This window comes from Dendronephthya gigantea, unplaced genomic scaffold (genome assembly GCF_004324835.1).
Source record: "Dendronephthya gigantea isolate DGI-Jeju-01 unplaced genomic scaffold, DenGig_1.0 000043F, whole genome shotgun sequence".
NCBI classification, from domain to species: Eukaryota; Metazoa; Cnidaria; class Anthozoa; order Malacalcyonacea; family Nephtheidae; genus Dendronephthya; species Dendronephthya gigantea.
The window spans coordinates 1592669-1613594 of NW_021163053.1; the positions used below are offsets into that span (position 1 = coordinate 1592669).

The 20926-nt window shown below is 36.5% G+C and overlaps 3 protein-coding genes across 3 annotated transcripts; 1 reads left to right on the top strand and 2 right to left on the bottom strand.

Moving 5' to 3' along the window:
• Positions 1 to 67: 67 nt before the first annotated feature.
• Positions 68 to 10225, bottom strand: LOC114527324 (1-phosphatidylinositol 4,5-bisphosphate phosphodiesterase eta-2-like). Its single transcript, XM_028548985.1, is given in 21 exon segments — positions 68 to 372; positions 598 to 744; positions 1629 to 1713; positions 1958 to 2008; positions 2338 to 2378; positions 2499 to 2606; positions 2939 to 3233; positions 3480 to 3614; positions 3998 to 4080; positions 4341 to 4426; positions 4785 to 4905; positions 5391 to 5476; positions 5581 to 5698; positions 5938 to 6077; positions 6164 to 6348; positions 6496 to 6548; positions 6551 to 6606; positions 6877 to 6910; positions 7236 to 7436; positions 7649 to 7792; positions 9858 to 10225. Coding segments are annotated over 21 exon segments (2325 nt in total). The 5' UTR covers positions 9931 to 10225; the 3' UTR covers positions 68 to 289.
• Positions 10226 to 10819: 594 nt separating this feature from the next.
• On the bottom strand, positions 10820 to 17060 carry LOC114527041 (post-GPI attachment to proteins factor 6-like). The gene is made up of 10 exons (XM_028548617.1): positions 17010 to 17060; positions 15820 to 15878; positions 15484 to 15661; positions 14996 to 15203; positions 14428 to 14549; positions 14004 to 14269; positions 12703 to 13364; positions 12139 to 12393; positions 11889 to 11935; positions 10820 to 11581 (listed from the first exon to the last, which is right to left on the bottom strand). The coding sequence occupies exons 3-10, from the start codon at positions 15552 to 15554 to the stop codon at positions 11266 to 11268; spliced, it is 1947 nt and encodes a 648-aa protein (XP_028404418.1). The 5' UTR covers positions 15555 to 15661; positions 15820 to 15878; positions 17010 to 17060; the 3' UTR covers positions 10820 to 11265.
• Positions 17061 to 17232: 172 nt separating this feature from the next.
• On the top strand, positions 17233 to 19903 carry LOC114527325. Its single transcript, XM_028548986.1, has 3 exons — positions 17233 to 17256; positions 17960 to 18296; positions 18607 to 19903. Exons 1-3 carry the CDS (start codon positions 17233 to 17235, stop codon positions 19500 to 19502), a joined length of 1257 nt encoding a protein of 418 aa, XP_028404787.1. The 3' UTR covers positions 19503 to 19903.
• Positions 19904 to 20926: the final 1023 nt, after the last annotated feature.

Below are 20926 nucleotides of genomic sequence, written 5' to 3' on the forward strand. Positions count from 1 at the left end.
TTTGTTCAAATTTATCGAGACGTTTAGAATAACGCATAAAGTACAGTGTATATGTTAAATAATAAAACTATAGCATTTATTTAAAAAATAGTCTTGGTCATGTAATTTTGTGTCTTTGGCCCACATTTATCTACCTTTTTAAATACTAGTATTCAGCTGTGTTTTTTCAGACATGCAATCAGTGTTATCAGAATATTACCTGTTCTGATAAGCCTAGATTTCCTGATCAAAGTTCGCGTTCACAACACACTATTTCATTTATCAAATACACGTATGCGGTTGATTCTCGTCAATCGATTTTTATATGAACAAATAATGATGACGGGAAAAGCGACTTGGTTCCACGTCCATTTAACGAGATTTGACGAAAACCTAAACCCAATGTTAAAAAATTACCAGTTGCCAACTTTGAAAATCCAAATTTCCTGAAAACTAATACTAGTGCAAAGTTTTTATCTTATGATCAATCTAATGAACCTTAAATACCGAGAGAAAGTTTGTGGAGAGTGTCATGTGCATCCAATAAGAAATGAAAGGATGAATATATCATACAGTTTTTAACGAACCAACGGGATTTTAGAAATTATAGCTACTCACCTTGTCTTATACTGGTGAATGGCAAAGAAAATTGAGCAATGAAATCATCTTTCCCAACATCTTGATCATAAACAGAAAATCTGACCATTGCCATCTCTGGATTCGTCACTTGAAATTCGAACACCTCGTTCCAGCGTGGATTAAATCCTGCATGAATAAAGTTACTACGCATTAGCATTTCGGATATCACCATTCATTATTATACATCACGCGTATCTATCTGTGAACAAATCAAGTGCGATTGTTCAGGTTTCTTAGTTTCTTGTTCAGGTTTTATTTCATATATTCATATAACCCAAATTGCTGATATTCATCTTAAAATTAATCAGAAAATTGATTTTCAATCTGAGAGCAATTCGAACAATTGCTTGATTATTCTCCGCACCTTGTAGTAGATAGATTAATTACCGCAGTTCTGATAATTTTATTCCAATCCAATTCTCGCGGAAATAAAACTTTGCTTTTCTTACATTTTGGGCTAAACAATGGCTAAACAATTTTTTACAACAACCGACACAGTCTGCGATACAGAATGATCAACACACCCGGATACATACATTCATTGCTTGCATGGTCATTGTTTTAGACATCTGCATGGTTCACAAAATAAGGTAAAGTATCATCCAAAGTTTGTTTTAATACCTGTGGCAAGAAGGCAACTATATTTGAGTTGCTTTCATCTTAAAACCAAGTATTATAGAACAACAACGTTCCTTCTGTTCGTTCCTTCGTTACGCATTCGCTTCATTGAACAACGTAGCTTATTTGAAATGAACTGAACAACCAAATGAACAACCTCAGTCATTAAGCTTCATTATCATCTCATTATCTATTGTTTGAATTGTAAAACTATGCCTTAGGTTACGTTCACATGAGACCAGATGAATTTGGTAACGTAATCGAATTCGTCCGGTTTCCTCGTATTCGAGCAGGGTCCCAAATTTGTCCAACCCCGCGTTAACGCAGCCTTCTTGTTTAAGTTATTAATACTACGAGAAGTAAAAACGTTATTTTAAAACTTTCATTCTTACCATTGTTGTTGATAACTTTAGTTTGAGAATTTTGCTTTTGCTCAGGAATATCATGGACTGATATCGAGACGTAGGGATCCACAATCTAAATGTAATGAAGGATAAAAAAGGTTTAACTTTATTACTAATATAAAAACCTGAGAACAAATGTCATCCTTATTCACGTTCTATAATCGTAAACTTAGTTCAATCCATGTTTCTCAAAGTAATAATGTCCCCCATGCAATTAATATACATTCAAGAGATAATACATTGCATTAAAACTAAACATCCCTGCAACTAGCTGTAATACGCCTGTATTCCTCTTTACATTTTTAGAAAACTTTTACCTCTCCCTTGGAGCCGCCGCTAATCTTAGGAAACTGTTGGCCACTGATGATCTGAAACGGCAAAACATAATTAATTATCTAATCTGGCAGCTTCTCAATTATATAAATCATAATGTATTAGCGGGGATCCTTCGTTACGGTCAAAATTATCTTTAATTTCTAGTTGGGCCAATAGAAAAGGTTCTTAAAATTCAAGCGAACTCGTCTCCTTTCAACACTGTCGATCACTCGATGTCTTATAGACTACATCTACGATTCTATATAAGGTCATATACTATAGCTACATCTATACTGTCTACATCTACGATTCTATAAGGTCCTATATAGCCGGTGACGTGAAATACCCTAGGTAAATTTCCCCGACCTAAATTTGCAAATACCTTGACCGTTAATTTCCGACTTTTCGATACATTCGGGGTATCTAAAACAAAAACCATGCAAAAAAAGGTTGCCTCAGACCACAGCTACTCAGACTATTCATCTGTAACGCTGTAACAACAAATCTATAGTTTACAAAGTAGCTACTTGTGGTCAAACTAACCATTTCTCATGTATTCTGGTTTTAGTATATATCCTGAATTTCCATTTTGACGGAATTTACCAAGGTATAGATCCATCATTGCACGCTCAGTTTGGAAGTTTAACGCAACTGGAATAGATTTGAGTAATCAGTGTTAGAGAAAAGAACGATCGAGCCTTCCGTAATATACTAAAGTACAGTCTCTCTTTTACATGAAAACTCACGCTATAAAAAGAAACATTTGTTGTATGCATGCATTGAACACTTTACTTTAATCTTTTCAAAGTGAACCAGACCGCGTACACAACGTGTACAGCGCACGCATGTTTCTCTGCCACTTCGCAGATCCATTCCTAAGAGTCGTTTTCTGTCAGAGGCGTAGCCAGAGAGGAAGCCCTTCCCCCTCGTGGTATATACAAATTTAGCTCTTGAGCACGTTTATTTTGTACACATTTTCCTACCTATTTGACAGCCAGCACTCCAAGCCATAAATGGATTGTAATTACTTGAATCAACTCTACTGCCAGCAGGATAAATACGACTCAGTTGTTTTTTGTTATATTCAATAAATTCTGAACATTTTTCCTTGACAATTTTTTTTGTCTTGTTTTCACCAAACGAGGACATTTCGTGACATTTGCCTTCATTCTTGCTCTTAGCAAAATCATAAAAATGAACAGCTTTGCAGTAGTTGACTAGTTTCGAAAGCTCTGGTGAAAGTTTCATTCCTTTCTTTTTCCCATTTGATTTTTCTCCCTAAAATGAGAAAGTACAAAGAAAAAAATTAATGTAGTTATTTTATATCAATTTAATTACTGGGTGCATGTCAATATCATTTACTTTCTCAGTATTACTTTATATCAATTCAATCATTGTATGTTCAATATCATTTTCTTTCGTGGGCATTTAAATATCTGGCGTCGTTCGATAATACGGGAGTTGGGAACTACCCTAACTAATCTTATGTCCTTCTATTCTCTCACTTCTCACTGTTTTGCTAACCTGTTCTGATTCCTGACTCAGAATAATTTCATTTCCTTGATCATCCAAATGAACTTCTCCATCTTCTTCTTCTTCTGAAATAAAGCCAATATCTTCCTCGACACTACCACCAGCTGGTTCTTTCAATTTTTTACCCTATAAACAGTCAAATACATGCACCGTCACAATATACAATTAACCACCATGCACATATAAATTATATATATATATATATATATAATAATATTATTTATATATAAATATATAAATATTATATATATATATATATATATATATATATATATATATATATATATATATATATATATATATATACGTGAACTAACGAACTCAGGAATATCTGTTGGCAAGATAACTCCAAAACAGTCAGAAAGATAATATTTTCATCCCTATCATACACCAACATCTATATCCCTTTTGATGTATCAATTTGGTATTTTGTATTTTTCGCAGTCTCCTCGACAAACCTAAAGACTTAGAGAGTTAGAACTGGCACGTGGCAATGAAAACTCACTTACCTTAACGAGGATCTTATTCTTGAAGAATTCGGGCGAAGGAAGATCCTTTAAATTACTATCGACACAATCACAAAACAGCTTATCTTTTAAGTGATAATTAAGAAATATAGGAACTCTCAGTTAAAACACGCCGCTCATTATACGCATATGATTGGCACAAAAAAGGTTTTCAAAAATATTTCTTAAGTAGAGCAAATTGCTGTGGTTTCCTTGCCATTTGAAATGACCACAAGAACTTATACTTCACCACATGTAAGTGTTTTCTAAGCACCACACTTGGAAAAGAAAATAAATTCATTGAGACGAGCTTGAGATTGAGATAGCTCCAGCAATCAAAGGATACTGCCTAAAATATCTTTTAAGTAAGATGCCATCTTCGTTTGATGTGGAATACTACAGTGATTCTCTAACGACAAAATCAACGGATACCTGGAAAATCGATGGAATTATGATTTTCTCACATTTCTTGTATCGTCTACGGATAATCATATTATACACTCATTCCTCAATAAAAAATAAAAATTTCTGCCGTTTCTTTATTAAATAATTTTTTGGAATGAAACGCATTTATAGCATTTAACTTCTTATCAAATTAAGCTTGCTATAACGAAAAATATCATACAAATTCTTCTGACGAAGCCTTCATTGAGTTCTTGTCTATCACTTTTCTTGTGTACTTCCTACTTAAGTCTTAACTTTATCAGCTAGGGCTTAGGTTTTAGACAAGCTACATGCAGTTATATACTATCCGGCTGACATGCATTTACCCCCCGGGGAAAGAACTTACGGTGAAGCGGTGAAGGCAAATTCCTCGACAGCTTTAATAATATCCTTGAAGAGAATTTTGTTCACCAAAGTGTGTCCATGATAAACTACCGGTTCTCCATCATCGCCATCCCAACAGTCCACTGGAAACAAATACAAAATAAAGTCAGAAAAAAACGCAATTATTTCTTACAACTTGAAAGAGCAACCTAAATTTAGTGAAAGTTCAAGGTTTGGTTGCAACATATTGTAAAGTGCACCGTATAGTCCTGCGAAGAATGTGATCTTGGCTTATCACCGATATAAGAATAGCTATCTAGTGATCTTAAATTATCCGAGGCCGGTTGTCTAAAAGCCGGATAGCGATGTCCACCGGATAGTGTTTTTTTCAATCGCTTTTAAATCGCCCGCTGTTGCTATAACTTGGTTAAATCTTAGTATTCCTAAAACGAGGATCCTTTTTATAATTGTTGGTTCTAAAGATGGATGAAATTTTATCGCTTTTCGAGAATTTTTAGAACGGTTGAAAAAATCACTATCCGGTAGATAGCGCTATCCAGTTTTCATACAACCGGCCCCTGGGATATAAGAATGGTAAAAATGATACACGAGTTCTGAAACGACTTACGTTCAACACAGCGACAACCGTTCTTCAACGCGTTTATGTATGCTTGAACTGAGGCTTTTCCCCGCAGTTGGTCCCCTTCTAAATACCTAGATTGAATATACATAAATCATCGTCACTCCGAAGGGTCTATCACTGCCTGATATCTGTGGTATGTTAATAAAGGAGGTAACATATAGAAGATCATACGCACGTGTTATGTGACGACGATATGAAGTAGTGAGACAGCGGTTGTGTTAGATCTTGATAGTATGTATCATGTTTTTCATTAAATATATTGCCTTCTTTGGACAATAAATAACCAGCAAAACCTAAAAATATCAAAAATCCATGTTACGAGGTATGATAAACCGTAGTGCATGCACGAACACTGCATGGTTATATATAGCCAGCCTTCGACCGATAAACTCAATTATTTTTTATTCAAAATAATTCACAGCTTGGGAAACGACTTTTTCATGAATGCTATGACGTCATAACGTGCGATAAACAAACTTTGAGCAGCAGACAGATGGGTGGTAGTCTCTATAAACAGATGTTATTTTAGTACCATCAACACTCAGAACATTTTTGGATTTCCATTCACTGACTATTTCACAGGATTGTATGACTTTTTTGCAATCTTCTTCCGTTGCTTCTTTCATCTGTAAATGATGAAAAAATATTTGATTTCGGCTAAAATCCAAAACTCTGTTATTTAAATCGTCTTTGATTATCATTTTTATATTAGGCTAATATAGCTTCATATATATATTCAGATCATTATATATACTCACTCCTTGTTCATTTTTGAAAAATGAAAGAAGCTCCTGGCAAGTGAGATATTCCCATTAGACGAATACTGAGCCATTACTGTTTCTTCAATATCATCTCGTTTTGATAAACTTTCAAAAAATGCTGCAAACTCATCTTTATCCAACCCTGGTTTTTTGTCAGGTGACTCCTCGTTTGTGTTGAATTCCTATAAGCAGACACTATATCCATAATCGCAGTATCGACTATCGAGTCATGAAAAATTGATAATGCAAAGAAAAGCGATTCGCTCAACTTATATGAGTATCAGTAGCAGTGACAAATTGTTCATATAGCTATAGCATTGCACGTTTACCCGGAATTTCGTCATCAGAATGTCCTTAGTCAGAGGAATATTGAAAGAGCGACTTCTTCCATAAGACCACTTTTGTTCCTATCGTAATAATCAAACCTATCAAACAACCATGTAAGAATATTAAGGAAAACTGTGTGAATAGCAGTTACGATTGGATTCGCAATACATAGAGATTCGAGCATTCGATTCGATATCCGTGGTCGTGGAAGACTTTAAAATTTAAAATTGAGGACCCATCTTTTACTTTCCTAAGGTGTTTTAATGAATTTTATGGATGCAAAACGACAAATGCCAAAATCGCTCAATTATCCCTTAACAACTTTAGTTCTTTCTTTGTATGTAATTATAACATCGAAAAGTGTATAAAATTGAAAAGGATATTTCTTCTTTGCTGAGAGTGAGTTGTCAGTCGAAGCTGTAAACAAAAGAGAATAATGATGGTCTATTTGTGACAATAGTTTTATGTGTACAATCCACATCATAGTTCTTCTACATGTTCAGATATATTCAAGCATTACGTGCGGGTTTATACTATGGTTAGTAAATCAAAAGTCACCTATTGCGAGTTTAAACGCATGCATTACAATACCTGGATGCAACATTATACATTTTACTATTAAAGCGCCTGGGTACGAGGCTGGCATGCATGTGTGCCGGTGAGGAAAGTGTTAGTTACATCACACGAAATTTCACCGAGAATCTGCAACTGAATATTATAAACTGTTGTAGATCAAGCTTACCTTTATTGGCGGCCAGCAGTGATAAGCCTCTTACCCAGCATTGCGCAATTCGTTTCTCTGGAGCTATTACGACCAAACGCTCTCGGTTTTCAAGCTCAACAGTAAAACAATTCTCGCGAGATACTTTGAATTGTTCAAGATTGTAATTTTTGTCTGGCGGTAGCGGTGTGAGAGAGATCTCCTTTATTGTTTTGACCTCGACTAAAGGCCGTAGAAAATCAACATTAGTCATTAGCATCACGAAATGGGGCGGTTTGAGTGATACGGGCAATGGTAGAGGTGGGAAATGCAAAAGTGCTCATTGCGCAATTTCGAACATTACCAAAGCTGTTAACATTAAATCCCAAGGCCATTATCTACCTCAACTGATAGTCATTAAAAATAATCAATAATCAAGCATAATTAAAGCTGACCTCTATTATTTTTAGCGGTTGGTTGATATTGGAAGCCAAGCATATCATTATCTAGAGTGAATGTCTTCATTGCACCACGTGACTTGCGATCAATTTTCAACATTCTACTGCCATGTTGCATAATTATAATCAGCAGGTCCAGTTCTAGGAAAAAGTATTTGGAGTTTACGACCAATCATTGTGCTTAACGATATACCCTGATATCATTATTCAGTTATTTCAAGGCGTTCCTCATCGTTAAGTGAGTGAGAATTAATTAACCTGACTTAATAATGACAGCTAGTGTCTGTGCCTCGATTTCAAATTGTCCCCAGTCACCTCGCTAACTACACTAAGGCATTATGTTGTCCACGCAGCCCAAGAATAGGAAAAGTATTTTCAAATATACATATCGGAATAATTGGAAATGATGCTAAGGTTCCTAATACCAGATTGCATGTATCAATGATAATATATTTTGTAAAACAATTTAATGGAAACATTTAGACTGGTAGATTTGAATATCGATATTCAAGCCGTGGCCCAACCCCGCGACGGATCATTGTCCGACAATGTTTCCTGTTTTTTAGTATTTCACCGATTCTAATAAAGTTATTGGTTTAATTTTTTATTCAGTTGTGTACTCGACAAAGGAACTTTCCATCTTTTCCGATTTCCGGCCGTGCGGAAATCTTCCTGGAATTAGGCCCTAGATTCCTAGAATATTTTTGCCCCTGAAATCATTATCTCCTTCACTGGTTACAGACAATGAGTAGGCATAATACAAGGTGTGTATAGATAAGAAAGACAAAGTGAAACTATACTTTATGCTAAACACATATATGATCTGATATGGAGTCAAATGTTATAACAAAAGGTTACAGATTCACTATAAGACTAAGTTACAAACAGTATTGTTACACTATATCTCCGAAGATCTTCCTCCCTTTAAGATCAGCAGTCTGAGTCTATAAAACGATTTTATGACAACGAATATAAAGTAATCGTTTATAGAGATTATAGCAATTCCTTAAAGGAGCGAAGACAAAACTGTTTCTGTAAATTTTGATTTTAATTGAAATTACGATATGGCGTGCCCCTTCTCGTGCATGGTACGAGGTTGATTAGACTGTTTACAGGTAGCTAGGGTAGGAGGATTTTTACAAAACAGGACTCATGGTAACTCCGCGTCGCATATAACATCACGTGTCGTCTAAGTCTGAAACTAATAGAGTTCTAACATGCTGCTGTCTTTTTCGCCACGCAGCGAACTTCATTGTGTGTGACCGCAGCCAAGCAAGCTTATTAATGTGGACAAACGCAACACCATGTGTGTCAGCAGAATTTTTAATTAATTCTTGTGTAAACAATTGAAGAGTTAAACATTCGTAGTCATATTAACAACATTAATATTTTACATCCACATAACATTTTATCATTTGCCTTGCCAATATTGTTCAAAATTAAAATGGTCTGCATCAGTACATAGCCCAGCTTCGAGTCACGACACCGTCGCTGGTTGGCCGCACACATCAGTGCTTCTACTAGGACTTGTAATGCTGATCCGCTTGTTTGCGTTTTACGTGTAAGAGTATAGCAGTATGACCTGACCTATTCTGACTGCTATATTGAAATTCGATTTTCGATATTGTGTTTTGTTGTCGAATTGTTGGGCGAAAGTTCGTTGTATCAACCTTGTTGCTTGGTTTTCAAGATACCTTTTCTACGCGGCACACGCGAGATGGAGCAAGATAGAGAAAGGCCTATTAAGCCTCAATTATTGGTGTATACGCGGTTATATATTTCACTTTCGTTCATAATTTTCCTGAAAAATTCACGATATAATATAGTTCGCACTCAAACCTTATACCCATGCATTCATACACGCAAAGTACCATATAATTTAATCGTCGATGACAACTAGGGCTCTTCGACCACAACGGATGTTACACTGAATTCCACCACGCATATTTTGAACTCAATATAAACAACAAAATTCGTGGGCAATTATATCGCACATGATTACAGGTGGCACGAAATATTACCAAGGATCATGCACGATACAATTAGGAATATCAATCGCACCCAATCTGGTTATATCAGCCAGTATTTCATAGAACGCTTCATCACCCTTGCCAAACAGCGCTTGACATTATTGAAGATATCACTAAAAATATTGAAGCAACTGATGCTTTTATTTCGAGTATTTAAAAACTTCCGCTAGATTTACCTGAGAGCTGCGACGAATTTTTATTCCAGTCTGACACATTGTTGTCTTTTACACTTTGTTTGGTATCGTCCATAGTTATGTCGAGTTGAAACTGGACAAATAATCAGCGGGTAATATTTGAAAAGCTAAATAAGGCCTTTAAATTAAACCTGGTCCGGATTCTTCTCAGCACCCTGTGGGCTCAGGCCTGATGTGGTCGGTAATGGCGTCACGAGAGTTGTCATTTACCCATCAGGCGATTTAACCGTAATAAAGTTCTTTATATACCAATATACAACTGTATTTTTAGAACATGTAACAAAGAAATCTTAGATATACTGAAGCTAGTCAAGAATTAGCCATTAATATAACATGGGTTTGGACTGACCTGCGGTCAATAATACTTGTAATATAACCGCAAAGAATCATCGCTAGCGCGCACTTGAAATATGTATTAAGTTACATAATCTATTAATTGTTCAAGTATCGTTGCATTTCTCTGGATTAAACATTTATACGCCAAGGAAGGATAAATTGATCACGATCCATCGATAGAAGAAATTAGTGACGCTATTGATGAGAAGCAAGTGGATATTGATCGAATTACTGAAGACACTAAGAGGAGAGCATTAGAAAGTTCTCCAAGTAGTATCATACATGCATCAACGAGTCGAATTGCAACAGCTTACTGTTCAGCCTTGACCCGGCAGGCCGGCACCCACGGTGAAAGACAATTCCTACAATGCCAATTATATTTATGTATATATAGGCTATCAAAATGCATCCAGGTATAGTTTTCGGCATATACCTGTCAGTCCGTGTAAACTTGTGCCTTCAATCAGTGAAAAAGAAGTACTGTAGCCTAAAATGCTTAATATCGCATTTTAAAAGCTTAATTTACAGGATGTTTTTAAAGTTATTTGTCTCTTATTTTTCCAAATTCCACCCTATTAGGACTGCAAAGACAACTGAAATTGCATGTCGTCCAAAAATCGCAGGTTATGTGATCACTGAACAATGAAAACATTTTTGGAATTTAGTGAATGTTATTTGGCCACCTGAGACTGAGAGTAGTTTAACTGTTTAACGGGTTAATCCCGCCAGGATTATTGATACATATAGTCAAAAGCTGATAAATTTTCTAACAGCTTAGGCTTTGGTTCAATAAGCTAGGTTTTATTAATAACAAATCGAGCAAAAATGCATGCATGACCTAACTAAAGATTAGCGGTAAATAGAGCTTCAAACCTTATGTACAGGGACGTAGCTCGATATCTATTGATCTTCGTGTTTCAAATCAATAATTATTTTTAAATCGATCATTTTTACAGAAAATGGACTCCAAAAAATTAATAGTCCACTAACTGTCTACAGCATGGAGTGCTTGTATTCAAATACAAAACTGAAGTGATGCGTGCCAAGGAAGTTCTCAATTTATAAGTTGAGGAAATGGTACTCCATCGATTTCAGGATTCTCCTGGCTTTCCTGATCGTCAGCGGTACTACGCACATTCAATAACAACGATTCATCACTGTCTCGAAAGTCGTCGTCAGCATTCACCTGATAATAGTCTTTATAAAACTTGGGTTTCCTGGATGTAGGTAAAAGTAGCGGTATACACGATGCAATAGCAATGTGCCATATACTGTGCAAATATTTGTAATTAGCTGTTGTTTCTAGTCCGGTGTAAATGCCTACAGCAACAGATGCCAAAATTAAAGCAGGAAGAAAGAAAAACAGCCATCTAAAATATAACAGAACAGCACAATTAGAGTTGAATAACTATATTATTAGAGTTGAGCACTATTATTACGGTCAACCAATGAAAATTGATATTAATTGATATGTAGTGAAATATTGTTCAAATGTACTTGTTGTTATTACTGACAAAACCATGCACCACTTTTTCACCTCGTTTACATTCATAAGCTCACACTTCTGTTTCAAAATAATACAATGGACCCTCGATTTTTAAAGAAGCTAGTGTGTATTACGCCTAAATATATTGTTCGTGTACTGGCTCCAGTTTTGAGAATAAAATCATTACTTACCTTTTCCGACCTGGGAAACATTTTTTACGCTTGTGACATCTGCAACCCTAAACAATGGCATAACTTCCATTGTTAAAGCATCTATACATATATACATATATATAGGTTACATATATACGTTAGGTATACTATTATATACACATATAGCTATCCCTGTGTCAGAGACAGTCCATGTATAGATGTGCTACAACATCGTCAGACACGTCGTCTTTGACAACAAATTTGCTTCTTTATGCAAAAAAGTACTCACAAATGAGATAAGAACAATCATCAGGCCCATGCCTCCAGGGATGGCTACTATTAAGAAACCAAAACGAGCTAACTGCACGCCAATGAAGAGACACAACACAGCCAAGATATTCAACGTTCGCTGCCATAAAGGACGCAGTTTAACCATCGTGACAAGAGTAAACCAAACAGAAAGAACCGATGCAAAAAAGTCACTCAATTGCAACGTATTGTAATCGTAAATACAATAACCATGACTGTCACACGCGTGGTACACCTGAAATGATAATGCAACGTGGAGGATACTGCATATAGGTAATAGGTACGATGCAGGAAAAGGGTCTGCAGTGTTCTCCAAGATTAGGCAGAATTTGTAATACGTCGGGCAATTGGCACCCTGGTTCACAGCTTCACAGAAAACATCTTAGCCTGAAATATATGGCAAAACGTGTTCTACCAGGGTTTAAATTTCAAATCTTTCCTGGGGATGCAAGCCCCATGGAACCCCTAGCTCTCACTTGCCCCATTTGAACCTCAAATCATGCAGGTAGCGTAAATATCCAAATTATGCATTACGATGTCTTACCGTTGAAGCGTACATATTAAAGAGATACACGATTGCTTCGGGATAAAATTTTCTAAAACAGGCCACAACAATTCCAGGAATAAAGGCTATGTTACTTATTGTGAGTAAATAAACAGCCAGTAGGTCAAGCCCATGGTAATCAGAACAAGCAAATCCACTGTATCCATAATCACACACACAGACGCCGTACGATACCCCAATATCACTGTCTACCACACAAGATCCGTGATTGTTACATTTACTCAAACATGTTTCAGTTTTAACATCAAAACCAAAGAAAGGTTTTGGCGAGAGATCGTGAGATATGATGATAACATTTATATACCATGTCCCTGATTGTGGGTACACAATATTTACGCGTAGAACACCATCGCTCGTCTCGTTGCAATGTTTTTTGAAAAATTCTCTAGATTTCGAGACACCAAACGGCAGCACATCCCTGCTAATGCACACCCTACGTGTCGTCCTTTGTCTCTCTTGAAAAAGCGGCCAAAGTACAAATGTTAATATTGACCCAACATAGTCTGGCTCTACTTTGAAACTGAATGTTCCTGTGTCATTCAATACAAGGAGGAAATTAGGCAAGCGAACGCTCAGTCGTCTGCGAACCAATATCGACAATGGCACAATATTCTCACATTCAGAGGTGTTTAGAAGACATTCTAGAAGGAAAGAATATTATTGCAGGTGATCTCTTAAAACAGGTGGGTGATTCAATGAGATGAAAAAATACAGAAACATTGCGATCGTTTAAACTTGCTCAGGACTTTTTTAAAGAAATTATCAGTGCGGGGTGGGAAATTTTCTTTATTCTTAAATCTTTATAGCCCCGTTTACACTAGGCAAACTGACCCGTCGAACCCGGGTTAGTTTTTTTTAAGTGTAAGCACACTTAACCCAGATTAGTTTAAACCCTGCTTTAAAGGTGGGTTCGCCCTGGGTCTAACCCGGGTTAACACTTGACCTTCACAAGGGGGGGTTGTAACTACATTGCAAGCAATTACCAAACGGGTTTATAGAAGACACAGCAATTGTGATGTTTGACAGGTTGCATTTGATTTCCAAACAATCAAAATGTTCTGAAGTGTTTACATTTGAAAGATACTTTAGAAGGTTTAAAAACGAACTTTCTCTGAGCCTCATTTACATAATCTAATTACATAATCTGATTATCATGTACATAATCTGATTATCTTAACCTGATGATGGAGTAAACTCCAAACGTCGTTTGTAAATAAAATTTTAAAGCCTTATTCTGGTCTATATTAAATAACGCAGAAATCAATTTGAAAGATACTGACCTTCATGATTAGCTGTTAATTCATACTTATTACATGTTCCACTGACTTCAATATAATAATAGGACTGCGGTTTAGGCCATGTAATAATTATGCCACATGTTGTTGAACTTGCTGTAGTGGAATTGCTTGGTGAAGAGACTGTTGGTAATGAGGTTGCAGACAATGCTAATCTTAGATATCCTTGACTTGATGAACAATTTATTTGGACACTGAGTTTCTTGGAGTAACTTGTGACAAAATATTTGTAATATCTTATGCTAAAAAATCTAAAATGAAAAGTTAAATGAAGCAATTAATAAGAAACTAAGTCATATGAAAACAAAAAATATCGTATTATTTGATAAAATCATGAGTGAGGTAGAAATTCTATTAGGTATTCGTAGAAAGCATGTACTATGTACAATACAAATAAAAAAGAATTTACTTGGTATTAGTAGTTTTCCATGGTTGACCTTTAGAAAGAACTACTGCAGGCCTCAATGGAGAAACTATTTCTTGTGTAAAACTCACTGCACTAAGGCATTTGTCATCTGACTTTGATAAACCCTGTTGAAAAATATTAGTTAATTTTATTGAAGAATTGTAAGTTTTACGCTCTGCATTCACAGCCAAACGCATTGAAGGAAGGAAGTATGACCACCCATTGCTGTGTCTAACAATGCGGTCAACACAGTGTGAGTTATGCAAGTTATGTCTGAGGCGGCAAAAAATAGAAGCCTACGTATATGTGAACTGTGGAGAGTGCAAACTGCAGCAAAAAGCACTGGTCAGCACAGCCCCATATAAAAGCAAAACCTCTTTGTCATGAGTCTACTGTGGCTGTCAAGTTTGGTGCTGTTCTGAGCTCCAATTGCACTGTCTTAGGAGGCAGAAACACCACCTCCACCAAATTATATGACAGCACACAACTGTATGTGAATTGACTTAAGTAACAAGGATAAGAATTGACAAGAGTTGCAACTTGTTACAACATTCACATAACAAAGACAGACCTTTTCCTTGATGCTTTTGACCTTATCCACAGGCAGGACAAATGCTGTGACATACCACTTGCCCGGCAAAGGAGATGAAAAATTTTTCTCTTGAAATGGTTGATTTAGGCTTACAGAGGTACTATAGTGATCAATATTATTGTACAACCAACTGTCTGTCTGTATTTTATTTCTGTGAGGTATTGCTGGACTTCCATATTGTATTAATCTTAATAAAATAAGGAGGATATTCAGTTTAAAATTAGCTCATATGCAGATTACCTAATTTTAAGTTGATTGATACTTTCAAAAAATGTATATTTGAATTTTCAATAATATTGTGAACTTGATCAGAACATTGTGATGTATAGTGGCCCATAGGGGCTGCATCATCTTTTGACGGCATATGATACACACTAGAGGTTTATTCAGTACAAGAAAGTATAAAATACATCGTGATGAACTTGTCGCTATATTAAATATATATATAATTAATGCTGTTTACGTACATACTGATATTTTTGCTGCATAACTTTTTAGAGTGTGAATATTTTCCCAGATAAGAAAATTTCAATCTCATTTTAATCGCATATTCTGGGACATTCAGTACATAAATTTTCGCATCTTGAAACGAATGATATTCTTTGAGACTGTAGGCAGGTTCCCAAAGTATTTCAGTTTCCAAAACTAAAACAAAATATCGCATTATTATATATTGATTAAATTACAGTACAATTTAACCACTTCGTTGTTTATAAACAATTCACTTTTTTTCTCTTTTGTTTCTTCTACACCAGCGAAATTTTAAAGACTGGTATTAAACTTTTATACAAGTCAGGACTTACATCTTACTCTGTCCAGTTTGATTTCCACTCCATTACTACCGACCGAAGAACACCAGAGACTTGTAAAAATAAGTGGGATGTACAATAAAATATTGAATGCCATATCACTTTTTTGCCTAAACCGCTTTAAGTACCGTTTCAAACGCTTTACAAAGTGTCATTTGTTTGCATGATCAACACACAAGTATATTCACAAGTATATTCACAAGTATATTATATTATATTCGCTTAGCATCGCTTACGCGTCGAAATCACTGGTCGAAATCGGGGAACGAGATTGGATCAGTGGATTGGATTGGATTAGATTATGGAGATATGGCGTTCCGTTCCGCTCAAAACTACTCTTGAGAATACTTGAGAATACTTTTGACAGTAGAAATGAAATATGAAACACTGAAATCCGCAAAAATGTTTCCAAGCGTCACTTGCACAATCCATTGATCCAATCAATAATTTTCTCGTGCTCAAAAACCAGAGGGGGGGGGCTCGACAGAGCTCACTGGGGCTTATTAATAGGAAACGTAATTTCGTGTTCAAAAACCAGAGGGGGGGGGGCTCGACAGAGCTCACTGGGGCTTATTAATAGGAAACGTAAATGGGATAAAATCTCTTCCTCTGCTAATTAATATGGGGGCATATTGAATTAAAATAAGACCAGATAGAGGGAATACCTCAGTTGGGAATACTAACATACTTATCAGGGCGCTTATATAGTATATAAGTGCCCTGATACTTATGGTCTATCATTTCTTGGGCACCAAGGCAAGATACGCGTTTGGCATGGTACACGTATCCTTTTCCTCGGACTCGCCAACTGTATTTCTGAATGTACTTCTATGTACATTTCTCACTATTTCTTTAAAATTATTCCAACCACAGAGTAAGTAAATGATATTTATTATATGACTAGTGTTTGTTTTTGTAAATCCTGCAATTTGATTGGCTGCTGACGAGGCGGGATTTTCCCATATTGCCCACGGGCAATACGCTCAATTTTTATTGCCCTCGGGAAAAACAACAGCAATTCGAAATGAATTATTATTCGTGTTTATGGTTTTCCCAAATTAAGTCATATAATAAATAACTTACTGACTTCGATTGTTCGGTCTGTACGGTAAAATATCAAACCTCGGTCGTTTACCGTACAGACCTCACTCTCAGTCAGTAAGTTCTTACTATTGAATACTTACCCAGCCCTGTGCCGACGAACCCATTGGCCGAACTGGCCGAACCTGACAATCGTAATGATTCGCTAATGTTCGTCATATTTTGGCCAGTGACAAATAGTCTTCAAATCAAACGCGCGCATGTTTGCTGTCGTTATTTGTGGAATCTTGTATGTGGATAACAACAGTTCTAAAACACCGAAAAGAAAATAGTTTTCAACTCTAGACAGTGCTTTTGAGAAATATCATGACAGAAAGGAATCTAACAATGGTAAGATTTTTAGTACTTGACATTTACCGTGCTTTAAGTTTAATCAAAGATACACTATATGAAAAACAATTTGAATTCGAGAGTTTAAAATAGCCGCCAAATACAAACTGACTCAATGAAAAAGAATTCTTCAATTAATATCTGCAGCTGTTCTTCATATTCCACCACAAGATTTTTTATACTTACTTCGTGAACACAATATACTCCAATAGAAACATTTTATTCTTCATTTTTATAACTCGACTGTTATGTGTGCTTTGCGTCGACCAAATTAAGAATCGATCTTGTGCAAGTGTATTGTCCATATAAACCATAACAAACAGAGGCTGGTTCTAGTTTTAATTTTCGATGTTCTTTTTCTACTGTCGAACACTTTTAAGAACGAATATTAACTGAATTAACAAATTACGATTTTAATATAAATATTATGTAGAATTTTACTACAACCACATGCATTTTATAGAGCAAATTTATAACTTCTTAACGTTTATACTTTTTTGCGGCCGTCAAAACTTGCTTTACGTTAATTGGCTGTATAATACCAAACCGAAACAGAAACAACGTATAAAAGCACAACTTCCAAAATTAAAACTTATTTTGATGTATTTTAGTAAGTATGTTTGATGTCACGCCGCTTCTGATTTGGCCAAAAATACTCGGCAAAGCGGTCTTCTAATATTTAGCTCTTTTTCACTGAAACTAGAAAAGAAAACGTGAAGCGATCGAAAAGAAACTAACGAAGAAACCCTTGGAAAACATCAATTCATTCCTATACAAACTTTGGTCTCTGGTAAATGATGACACAATTCCGTCTATACACTGGAGCCATGATGGCGAGAAAGTTGTCATCGAGAATCCTACAAAGTTCACCGCCAAAGTTCTCGCTTCTAGTGATAAGCAACTTTTCAAAACAAACAACATCTCAAGTTTTATTCGACAGCTCAACCTGTATGGCTTTCGTCGTGTAAAGGAAAATTGTGGAAAGGTCCCATTGATATTTCAACATGGATCATTCAAACGCGGACGACCAGACCTTTTAGGTTTGTCAATTTAGGGAGGGAGAAACTGTTTTTGCTTGAGTTAATACTTAATACTTTAAAAAATAAGCTTGGTTGACATTGCTTGATTGACACGGCTGGGGGCGGGGCACAACACGTTGGTTAATTTCGCTTTCCCCGCCTAGTGTTTTTATGACTCGATACTGCTGCAAATGTAATTTGACTGTATAAGATCCCGAATATAGCCGAGGGCCCTTGGCAAAAAAGTAAGCCTAGATATAATACTTTTAAAAACCACTGTTAAAAACGAATAAAGTAATGAGGGTGGATGTGATGTTTTTCTTCTCTGTAGTGGATGTAAAAAGAAAGAGGTCAACACCAATGAAACAGCCCGTTCCTCTCGCTGGTCGTCCACTTTCCACTGCAAAAGGAAGAAAACCGAATATTCAACAATCCCAAGTTCATGCCATGCCAGGGTTCCCCTCATATCCAACAATACCAACTTCTCAAGCTTACTCGTACCTCAATAATACCACTGCCGTACTAGGTAAGAATGCCCCCATGCCTTTTGGCACACCATTCGCAGTCAACCACGGACCAACATTTATCAACCTGGGCTCCCAATCCACGATACTAAGTAAGCCACGGATACAAGAAAGCGGAGTTTCCAAAGATGAAGAGACCAAGGCATCCAGTGCCCAGAAATCTGACGGAAATGACCTGCATAACTTAAAAGTCGCAAATGAACCGTTGTTGAACCCGTGGCAACAGACAGCGTGCTACAATACCATGTTACAAGATCATAAAACATTTACCGCCACCAACAGTTTGACACATAAAGCATTGATGCAAATGCAAGGAAACTCTCATAAATATCCTGCACCTACCTACTTCAACAGCACTATGCTATCTGTTCCACAACTAGGTTACCGTAACTATGGTGACCCGGGAGAGAGTGTATCTTATCAAAATCTACAAAACCATGCCTTGCCTATCAATCCTTACCATCCCTTCTCACCATTCCATGCTCCACCATTTCTAAAACCTATCAGTCTTCCTAGCTCCCCTCAGGTATCTCAATATTCTCCTAAAATGCTGGTGAAGACCGCTAGTCCTATGGCCTCCCCGACGTCGTTAGAATCGTTCAGTATATTTTCTTCACGGATGCCAAAAACCGATATGAACGAAAACATCAATGGATTAACTGCTGACGAAGAGAAGAAATGTGATTTTGATGAGAAAGAATGACTCGTAGTTACTGTAGCGTTGTTGACCACAAAAACTTGAAACAATTTGTGCTTATCTGCTGAACGATAAAAAATCTAAACTTTAAAGTTGTTGAAACCCTCAGTTTTAATTGGGCAAGTTTAATTTATCGTTATTGTTTAGAGTTTCAGTATTCAAATTAGTATTTAATGACAGTATTATATAGTGTGAATGGTAATAAAAACTGTAACGAGTACTGAATATGGTACTAAATGCATGTTCAACTTGTATAAAACGGATTTATTGAGCACCATTGGCAACAAAAACTGAGCAGTTTGCCACAAATTTGCGGGTAATCCTTTGAAGGATTCAGCACATTATGTTAATGCACAGCGATGCACGAATACCATAGTGACTTCCAATATTATACCAAAATAAATCGTTCTCGGTGGAAAATTGAAATTTTAATGGCTTCTATATCAAAAGCGTTGCGACCGAATCAGGCTTTGGGGCCCTACACCACCTCCCTTCCCCCGGGAGCCATGCCCCAGGTTACTTTGAGTGCTTCGCCTATGATTGTAATATTGAAAGTTGCTTTTTAAACTTGAAAGACAAAGAAATAAGTGTCAAGGATAATTAATTACGACATTAGCACAATCAAATTTCCTCAAAGAGCATTCGATTAAAACATTTTCGAGTCCTTAATCAGTTGAATAAACTGATGATTTTTCCAGTATTTCGCTGGTAAAATCGCAGTTCATGAATATCACATGATCTATAAACGCCAGATACACTGGAACCACGTAAAAGTAATTAAAAATGTAAGGCAAGTGGATTCATTTGTCGCTGTGTCGGATACCTGAGAGAGGCAATTCTTACTGTTATTAGAATGGAAGCACTTGTAAAGATATTTCTAATTGCCCTGGAAATAGACGCGTTGGTGCATTCCTATCCACCCACGGTCACGAATTTCAAGCGGAACACGACATCAATAAATATCTAACCACATTACAGTTCAGTCAACTCAAGTCGACAGAATGAATGTGCGCGTTATAATATCAATATTGATGATATTTCTTGGATTTTTTAATGTTGAATGTCGTAGATGTTTTATACCTCACTCTGTCATATCAAGTGCTGCGTTTCGCGAATGCCCGAAAAGCAGACCGAAGTGTTGTGGCACGAGAAGGGATATATGTGCTGTTTCGTGCGAAAATTTGAAATGTGTCGCAGATGGCGACTGTGATGGCTTGGCGTGTTGTAGCAGTCACTGCTCTAGCAACCAGAATTGTTGGCATATAACCACTTGGGGTGTAGTAGGAATTTCTATTGTCAGTCTGTCTATTCTGCTTGTCTTACTGCGGACCTGTAAGTGGTGGCGAAAACGAAAAAATGCCACACAAGATAGCTCTAGAATTTCCAGCGAAGGGCATATGCATAGAAACAGCGAGCCACCATTCGTTCTG

Excerpts from the sequence above, each read along its gene's own strand:
- LOC114527041 (XM_028548617.1), bottom strand. The coding sequence starts at position 15,554 with ATGAGATTGAAATTTTCTTATCTGGGAAAATATTCACACTCTAAAAAG. Across the intron at positions 15,204-15,483 it reads TGCAGCAAAAATATCAGTAT|ATTAATACAATATGGAAGTC; the intron begins GTACGTAAACAG and ends TATTTTATTAAG. Across the intron at positions 11,936-12,138 it reads TGATTGTTCTTATCTCATTT|GGTTGCAGATGTCACAAGCG; the intron begins GTGAGTACTTTT and ends GCCATTGTTTAG.
- LOC114527325 (XM_028548986.1), top strand. The coding sequence starts at position 17,233 with ATGACAGAAAGGAATCTAACAATG. Across the intron at positions 17,257-17,959 it reads CAGAAAGGAATCTAACAATG|AAAAGAAAACGTGAAGCGAT; the intron begins GTAAGATTTTTA and ends CACTGAAACTAG. Across the intron at positions 18,297-18,606 it reads CGGACGACCAGACCTTTTAG|TGGATGTAAAAAGAAAGAGG; the intron begins GTTTGTCAATTT and ends TCTTCTCTGTAG.